We start from the raw sequence: 9349 nt of genomic DNA on the forward strand, positions 1-9349 counted from the left end.
ATATGTATATGTTTTATGAGGACTTGTGAGTTTACACCCTAGATATTTACTGGAGAGTCAATGTGTATTTTATTTCCTCTATACAAATGTAAATATGAGACAAAACGGTAACAGTTGCATCATAGAGAATACCAAAGATTTAGGCCTAAAGTTATAATTAAAAGAGCATACATTTCCACCAAAGATTGAAGCAATTAGTTACTACGATTCTGTTTTCAAAAGGCAAATGCAAAAAACGCTTTTAGGAGACTTGAGTTCAAGTAACTTTTTATTCAGAACGGTACACGCCTACTGAATTTGCCAACCCCACTCCATTATGGTTCAAAAAAAGGTTACACCATAAAACATTCGACGCTGAGAGACAGTGGTGAAAAACAGAATACAGTAGCTCGCATGCCCCCCTCCCTACTCCATGACTAAGTGATTTAGCCAGCTCGGGTGCAGGCCCCTCTCACTTACAATGGTTCCCCGAGTCGAAGCAGTAGTCCAATGGGGAGGGTGGGGGGGTGGCAGAGAAAGAAAAACACATTTACAATGCAGCTTACACATAGCCGTCCCTGTGGAGTACGTCTGGACACCCATCCCGGATTGATGTGTAGTATGCATATTTTGTGCGCGATTTTTGCCCGGGGAGAGAGAACCGAGAGCCTTCTCGCTCTCCAGCTCTCGCCCTCTTTGAGTCAATGGTGTTCAGTGGTGTTCCGGCAGCTGAAGTTCTTTATGAAGAGAACAATCTGGAGGGTCTTGTTGGAGTGCCGAGCAGCTGCTGTTTTTTCTCTGCCTCTTTTCACAAGACACAGGCTGGGAGATGGGAGGTGAATACACAGACAACTTCCCCCCTCCCTGCCGCTGCACTGTAAGCCCTAACATACAATGTGAGATGAAGAGTGGCACAGGCCAGTGTAACCAGAAGAGAGAGAGCATTGTCAATTTGTTCTCTTTCTGTTGCCTGGGGTAACTAACTTCCTTCTTTCATCACTTTGTCAATGTTTTTCGAGATATCTCGGTCTGATTGTGACCTAGAAAGAAAGCTTGAAAAAAGATAGGTCTTAAAACATAGCTACAATATATTGGCACACAATCACATCCTTTACCTGCTGGCTGATTAAAGGCATAGGGGAAATGAAGGCTATATGCTAATGCTAGGAATTAAAGGATCATCCTGATTCAGGTTTGGTTAAAGGAGGCCGTTTATAACACAACCTTTATAATATATCCCTTTAAGGATCTCCTTAATGTCATTAGTAAGCATCAAGCCACAATCCTTCAAGACATTCATTGATTCATCAGTAACACATCTAGCCTCTCTTCCCATACGATTATGAAAAGATGTTACGTTTTTATTCAACTCAAGCGATCACCCAGTGTCAACACTATTCAAGCGGCCTGTCCAGAACAGTACCCAGCAACCTGGCTTAGTCTGGGGTGTGTCGACTGGTGGGTGCCATAGTGTAGTGAGAGTGCACAGGCAGGTTTTAGGCTGGTGGTTAGGCTGTGGACCCTACCAGAGGCCCCTCTAGTGGCTGTCTGAAGGCACCAGGTTTCCTGTGGTGTCCAGCTGCATGCACTTACAGGTGCAGGCCGACACTGGACACTCTGTATGGTCCCTATGGGGAACAGAGAGGACAACCAAAGGTTAATCAATAAACAACCATTAAAAAATGCACAAACCATCGAAAGTGTGACGCTTTTCACAAAGCTACCAAATCACATGCGCCGGGGTTGACCTTACCGTGAACTGCTTAGTTACACGCCCTTAAACAACAATGCAGTTCAAGAAATAGAGTTCAGAAAATATTTACTAAATAAACTAAAGTAAAACAAATATAAAATAAAAAAATAACAATAAAATAACAATAACGAGGTTATATACAGGGGGTGGCGGTACCGAGTCAATGTGTGGGGGTACAGTTTAGTCGAGGTAATTTGTACATGTAGATAGGGGTAAAGTGACTATGCATAGATAATAAACAGTGAGTAGCAGCAGTGTAAAAACAAAGGGGGTGGGGGGGTTAATGTAAATAGTCCAGGTGGCTATTTGATTAATTGTTCAGCAGTCTTATGGCTTGGATGTAGAAGCTGTTAATGAGCCTTTTGGGCCTAGATTTGATGCTCCGGCACCGCTTTCCGTGCGGTAGCAGAGAGAACATTCTATGACTTGGGTGACTGGAGTCTTTGACAATTATTGGGGCCTTCCTCTGAGACGCCTATTATATGGGTTCTGGAATCTTGACCCCAGTGATGTACTGGGCTGTACGCACTACCCTCTGAATCGCTTACGGTCAGACGCCGCGCAGTTGCCATACCAGGCAGTGATGCAACCGGTCAGGATGCTCTCGATGGTGCAGCTGTAGAACTTTTTGAGGATCTGGGGACCCATGCGAAATCTTTTCAGTCTCCTGAGGGGGAAAAGGTTTTGTCGTGCCCTCTTCATGACTGTCTTGGTGTGTTTGGACCATGATAGTTCGTTGGTGATGTGGACACCAAGGAACTTGAACCTCTCGACCTGCTCCACTACAGCCCCGTCAATGTTAATGGGGGCGTGTTTGTCCCGCCTTTTCCTGTAGTCCACGATCAGCTCCTTTGTCGTGCTCACATTTTGGAGAGATTGTTGTCCTGGCACCACACTGCCAGGACATTTTACAAGACCTATGATGCATTCTGTTGACAAAACTACTCTGATACAGAAAACGTTATCTGAACGTTCCGGTAATGTTCTTACCTAAACCAGCTGAGTATGTGACCTGCATGGCCGCCATGGCGACAGTTGTGGCACCAGGTGAACCAGTTGTTGAACTGGGCCAATTTGTTTTCCCTGGTCAGATCCACTTTCTCGTCTGACTTCCCCGTGCCTGGAAAAAAACAACAGCTGTATGACTACACACATCTAATCTAAACCATCAAATGTGAATGTTTGTTTTGCTTTTTATGTACTTCCAGATTATTTTCCGTAATGAAAAGCGCTATACAGGTTAACTAAATTACTATTAATAACGTAGTTGATGTTTTATAAGCCAACTAAAGTACAGATCAGTATCTACAATCATCATCACATTCATGATCTGCTTTATTTATTTTCTGTGTGATTTGTATTAGTTAGTGATACAACAACATTGTATCACAAGCTAATGTACTGTATGTATGCATTTCTCTCGCTCAATTACCCTAAAGTGTGTGTATGCACTTGCATTCCTATTTGCATAAAAGGGTGTGTAATAAGGAAGTTAGACTGGCTGCAGAACTGTGACAGTAGGGTAAAGTTGACCTTCAACACTGATCCATGACCAGTTTTTCATTCACTCCCCATAATGATTATGGTTAGGATTCTAGATCCTAGATCTGTGGCTACAGGCAACTTCCACCCAGAGCCTATGTGTGGAGCATACCATGTCCAGTACCTGGGCAGTTGGACACAGGCGTGCCCATGTTCATGAGGCAGAGGGCACAGCGGGGGAGGGGCTTCCTGCAGCCGGGACAGCTGGTGACCTTTGACTTGGTGGGCGAGCCGCTGACCCCGTACTGGCTGAAGCCGCGGCCCTGGTGGGGCATGGCCGAGCAGCTGTACGATATGGACTTCCCACAGAAGTTACAGCTCACAAACACCTGCAGCAGGCAACAACACAAAGGTCAAGTGTGATAAGGACTGGCAGGTTAAATTAGAGCAAGCAGAAGCCAACATGAATAGGTTATAGCATCGAGATCATTGTTAAGGTTATAAAGCTAGAGATGAATGTACGGGTCCAATACAGTGTATCATTATCTGGCTGACCAATAACAAATAAACAACTAGCATCACTTATTAATCAGGATAATCATATTCATTATTGTGTTTTAAATGTATGGAAACCTGCAAGCAAGTTGGTCACTCAGTCACATCCTCCATGTGAAGATTTATGAACAGATAAACCAAAAGACAGAGACGTGAATAACTATGAACAAATGTCCCCATCTCTTAGTGCAGTGTTCCCTTTCCCTTTCCTTGCCTGTGCCAGTGGTTTGGAGCTGGGGTCCAGCTTGCTCCTGTGGATGTCAAACTCAGCCCGTTTGTGCCAGAACCTCCATGCGTCCAGCAGGTTACGGTAGTTCTCGATCCAGCACTGGACACGCGGGTCCTTCACCACCTCCCCTGGGGAACCCTGGGAGGGAAGAACACTTGGTAATGAAGCTCCCCTTACAGTGACAGAGCATCATTAAGAATTTGAACCCCAGCAAATCTTAACATTTCAACAAATCTAGAAGCCTGAATGTGGGAAAATCCTTGGGGAAAAGATGCAACAATCGATCTTGAGCAAAACTGTCTAATTCTAGCCAACACGGGACAGGTGATCATAGTTAGTGTGAACCACAAGGTCAGTCAGCCCGTTGCCTCGACTTCAACCGTTCTACAGTGTGATGTCGGGCAGCGCAAGACTATTCAGCCCCTGCTCCGACCATACCTTGAGCATGCAGAAGCTGGCGGTCTGGACGTCTCCGGTCCGGTCCACGTAGCTCTCCATCAGGTCCACTCCGTCTTTGGTCAGCCCCGTCAGCAGGATCCCCTCCAGGTTCCCCACCTCCTTCATCTCACTGGTCAGCTTCTCCATGTAGCGAGGCAGCTACATAACAACACACAGAGAAAAGGAAACGCATTCCTTCAATAGATAGAAACGGGGTAAATCAGTGAAGAAAAAAAAAAAGATTGTCTATTTAGTGTATGTTGTCGTGTGTTTTGCTGGAGGTCTTACCTGTGCGTCGTTAAGGAACATGCATGCGAAGGCCACTCGGTCCGTTACCGCCACACTACTCTCATACTAAGGAGGGAAACACAACAAGGTTTGTATGACTAAGTTGTACTTTTTAAAATGTTGGAATCTTCAAACTATTATGTCAAACACTGCCCTCTTCATGCTGCTGCTGATATTTAGGATTCATTTGTAGTTTCCCTGAAAACTCACTGAGGCCCCCTCCTGGTCCCTAGCCCCTTTTGACAATTCAGGAACTATAGCCCTTTGTACTTCAACCTAACATGATAATGAATGTTATAAAGGATTGGATAATGCACATATGAATCTGGCAACCCAGTTTATGTCAATGGTTTACCCCCTTCCCTGCGTACCAGTACTCCGTCGTAGGTGCCAGGCTCACTGGTGAGGAAGGCAAACATGACACACAGGTAGGGGTTCTTGAGCTGCAGCCTCAGAGAGCTGCACATCTCCCTCCACAGGGAACTCTTCTCGTCCGTGTAGCCGGACAACGCCATGGCAACCACGTTTAGGTTCAGGTCCCCTGCGAAGAAGGAAGGGTGGGGAAGTTTGGTTTATTTTGCTTGGATAGCTTGGTTTATTAGCCTGGTTTATGAGCTTCCACTGTACACTGCAGCCAAATCCTAACCTAATATTGGTGGGTATACTTTCTGACTGTATACTGCTTTTGTTTACAGTGGTGAAATCCCAGCAGTATGTTATGGTACTTTTGCTGTGACGTGATGGAAGTGACACCTCAGGCAACAAGGGCACAGGAGAGTAATGCATGTAAAGTTAACACTCAATACCTAATTAGTCTCCCTGTCAGTCTGTGACCAGGCAGTAATTAGTAGCACACTTTATGCTGTGTACAGTACATACAGTGTATATTGCAAACAAGTTCTTGAGCCCTTACAAAGAATCTTCAAAAATGCATTACATAGCCCTGTCCCAGATGACTTCACGCCAGTACCTCTCTCAGCGGAGGCTCCCTTGTTGAGGATCTGGATGGCCCTACGGATGTCCAGGTTGAAGAGGGCCACGGCGGCCGCACGCTCCCACTCGCCCTCCCCCTCCAGGGAGCGCAGGAAGGGCTCCACGTTGATGTCGGGGCCTCGGTTGATCCAGCCGCACAGACGAAGGGCAAGGCTGCGCTCCTCGCTGTGGAACCTGGGGACGTCCGTCTGGCGGTCTGAGCCGCTCCAGCACCGCCGGTTCTCTGTAGTGCCTGGTGGAGTAGAGAGAAACAGACATACAAATGTTACTTCGGGGGCTTTTTTGCTCCAACGCAAAGAAAAACCTAGGAGAAACACTGAAAAAGAGTTGTATAACTTACAGTACCTATGTGCAGTGTTGCATAATACTTTCAAGGGTTCAGCCGGTATATTTAGCCTAGATATAGGCCTAAAGATGATCTATATCTTTAGCTTGCTTACCTGAGCTGGACTTGACTATATTCTTGATGCCTGAGTAGACCAGGGCCTGTTTGCTCCCCTGCTGTTTCTGCTCCATGTCTTCAGTGTACTGCTTCATGAGTGATACTTACATAGGAAACGGAACGCTGAGACGTCATAAGAACCACAGTGCAAACAGTGACATACAATATAGCAACTTAGTCTATCCAGTATGTCAGGTGTATGAACACAGAGACAAATGATAATTCAATGAATCACCACAGTGCAAGCAGAACGCCAGGCATGTCTCTCACACAGGGACTACTTTATCTAAAATAAACAGAACAGCACATAAATCACACAAAGCTAGATATGTTTAGAAATTAGTAAGCACCAGTAACGTAATAAACCAGGGTTATTCAACTCTTACCCTACGAGGTCCGGAGCCTGCTGGTTTTCTGTTCTACCTGATAATTAATCGTACCCACCTGGTGTCCCATGTCTAAATCAGTCCCCGATTAGAGGGAAACAATGAAAAAACACAGTGGAACTGGCTTTGAGGTCCAGTTGAGATTGAGTGTAATAAAGGATATAGAACAGAGTGTACCACAGAGACTTGAGCTGGGGGTCGTCCCCTCCGGCCAGCAAATGGTTCTTCCACACCTGGACCGTATCATGACCGTACCTGGACTGTGCCCTCTGCCTCATCTTAGTGGCTATGTCCTTCTCTACTGTACCCTCCCCTCCCACCTCCTCGGCACACTCATACAGGTGCCTGCCGCAGGCCCACATGAGCGAAGTGGTGGAGCTCCAGGCTAAAGAGATACGTTCGAACACTGTGAAGTCAGTCATGGCGCGGTTGGCAGCCGAAACCACCACCATGCGGTTCTGGGAAGTGGGGTGCCAGGCGAAGCTGCCAATGAGGCTGTTGCTGGGCTGCACGCTGCGCTCGATGATCGTGGGCTCTGTCTCGTCGCCGATGGGCGTGGGCGTGTGCTGCATGTCGTAAAGGCGGATTATGTTGCTGTCACGCGTCAGCGTGGCCAACAGGCCCATACGCGTGGGGCACCAGGCCACCTGGGAATGAAAGGAAAGTGAGTTGTACATCCTTACATCCAAAACATGTAGGCTATAGCTCAATTATGCATTATGCGATCACACAAAAAGTATACTTCTGATATGTGCAAGTCGATTGTACACTGGATGGCAGGGGACAAAAGAATTTCACAACAGACCAAAAAAAGCATACCAGTCAGTTACCTTGGTGAGCGGCTTGGGCTGCTCGGTGAGCGTGAGCACTGGCTTCTCAAACTTGCGCAGGTCCCAGATGGCCACCTGGCCCTCGAAGAAAGAGGCCACGCGGTCAGGGAAGTGGGGGTCCACTGTCACACCCTGTATGGCCTTGGTGTTGACGAAGGTCTTCTGGCTGGTGTTGCGCAGGTCAAAGATGGCCAGGTTGCGGTGCATGCCAGCCAGGAGCAGCTTCTGGTCACGGGGCAGCCAGCAGAGGGACAGGCAAGCATCGTTCTGGCCTAGCTCATACAGGGGCTTAGTCACCACTAGGCCAGAGTCTGTGTCTCCTGACGAGAGACGGATCTTTTCAGCGGCTACACTAGCCTCTGGGGAGAACTTACTGCTAATGTCCCATATGAGCACTGAGAAGTCTGCTCTGTGCTTGTCCAACCCGGCGGCTAGCCAGTTGCTGTCCACAGGGTTCCAGGCTAGGGTGTTGCATTGACGTGCATGCTTGGGCACAAACTCCTTCCCCATCAGCTCCTTGCACTTAGAGTTGTGGCTCTGGCCTAGGCTAGTGAGGACTACCCTGCCGTTCGCCTGTCCAACTGCTAGCAGACATTCAGGCTCGTGCTTTGGGTACCAGGCCACACATTTCATGTATGGGGTGTCAGAGTTGATCGCTAATAGGGTAGCGGCGGTCTCCACAGAGAGGGGGAGAGCTCCGGCTTTGGTCTCGCCGCTCCCCACAGGTCTGATGCGGTACAGTCCAAGCTCTGAGTCACAGATGACATAGCGGTCCGCGTGGTGGGGAGACCACAAAATGTCTGGCTTTGAGCCACTCATTGTTCAAATGGAAGAGCTGTCCTGGAGAATTCTCTTGCGGTTTACAACTTGGTATACTGGGGGAAAACAGCATTTACAGTACAGCTGAAAGTTACCAACTGACAGCTAGCAAGTAGTCTATTAGTGACAAATGAATGTGTTCAGTCCTACTTTATATAAACGAATATGTTGAGCATACTTTCTATAAACTCAGCTGAAGATTTTGTACAAATGTTGTCACAATGTAGTCAGCTACCATTATGTGCAGCACGGGAGCAACATATTAGGTCGCTAACTGCTAGCTAGTGACATGTGACAAGTGGCACAGCTAACATTTAGTTAGCAATCCCAAGGCGTAAAATAACGATAGCCCTAAATTGCAAGATGTTAATGCAACATTGTATCTAGCTAGATAGTTAATTAAACAAAATGTGGATATAGGATACTTTGTAGCAGATTTGTTAGCAAAAAAAATGAAAGTCTGCTAACTTAGCTAGTTACAGTAGTTAGTTAACTTTATCTGGCAAGCTAGCTACAATTTTGTTGACATCGCAAGATTAGCTTCCCGAAGTACCAGTGTCAAGAAAACAGATCAACCGCAAATAAACATTAGTAAATTGTGTTTCTAATAATAAAGATTTAAAAAATATTGAAAGAAACTTACACATTTCTACAGACATGTCAACATGAACAAAACTGGGTGTCCACTAGTTACCACAGCCACAAAGTCAAAATTGCCTATATCGTAAAATGTCATGAAAACATTTGCTTGTTGATCTTAATTTAAGGTTAGGGTTAGGCATAAAGGTAGCAGTGTGGTTAGGTTTAAACTCACATTTTAAGAAGATAAATTGTAGAAATAGGCGGCCTTTATAGTTTTGTGGATGTGGTAACTAGTGGCGACCACAACCCTAAGCCGTGCTTGTTTTCATGTTACACCAAAATATTTCCCCGGAAAAAGCAGATTGCTATTCGAAAGGTCCGGTTACGCACAAACACGTTCGAATTTTGGGGAAGACGGCACTGTCAATTCCTAAAGGTGGCGCTACAACCAAAGATGTATGATATTGGGATACTACTACATTTATATTATACTGTAATAGTAGATATGCATGTTTAATAGGCTTTTACATCTGTTAGGTGATCAAGTTCCGTGTTTGCAACGCCAGGGTTGTG

The 9349-nt window shown here is 46.2% G+C and overlaps 1 protein-coding gene across 4 annotated transcripts; it reads right to left on the bottom strand.

Moving 5' to 3' along the window:
• Nucleotides 1–255: 255 nt before the first annotated feature.
• On the bottom strand, nucleotides 256–9123 carry LOC106605261 (GATOR2 complex protein MIOS). Of its 4 annotated transcripts, XM_082975308.1 has the most exons (13): nucleotides 8838–9116; nucleotides 7376–8250; nucleotides 6709–7192; nucleotides 6158–6256; nucleotides 5695–5949; nucleotides 5096–5265; nucleotides 4725–4790; nucleotides 4437–4595; nucleotides 3984–4136; nucleotides 3387–3603; nucleotides 2723–2852; nucleotides 1506–1607; nucleotides 256–1031 (listed from the first exon to the last, which is right to left on the bottom strand). In XM_082975308.1, exons 2-12 carry the CDS (start codon nucleotides 8192–8194, stop codon nucleotides 1517–1519), a joined length of 2643 nt encoding a protein of 880 aa, XP_082831434.1. In that variant the 5' UTR covers nucleotides 8195–8250; nucleotides 8838–9116; the 3' UTR covers nucleotides 256–1031; nucleotides 1506–1516. The 4 variants fall into 4 exon arrangements, with proteins under 4 accessions (XP_082831434.1, XP_014056179.3, XP_014056177.3 ...); XM_014200704.3 differs by having other exon boundaries at nucleotides 256–1607; nucleotides 9009–9123; XM_014200702.3 differs by having other exon boundaries at nucleotides 256–1607.
• Nucleotides 9124–9349: the final 226 nt, after the last annotated feature.

The sequence above is a fragment of the Salmo salar genome, chromosome 05 (genome assembly GCF_965601325.2).
Source record: "Salmo salar chromosome 05, fSalSal1, whole genome shotgun sequence".
Classification (NCBI taxonomy): Eukaryota; Metazoa; Chordata; class Actinopteri; order Salmoniformes; family Salmonidae; genus Salmo; species Salmo salar.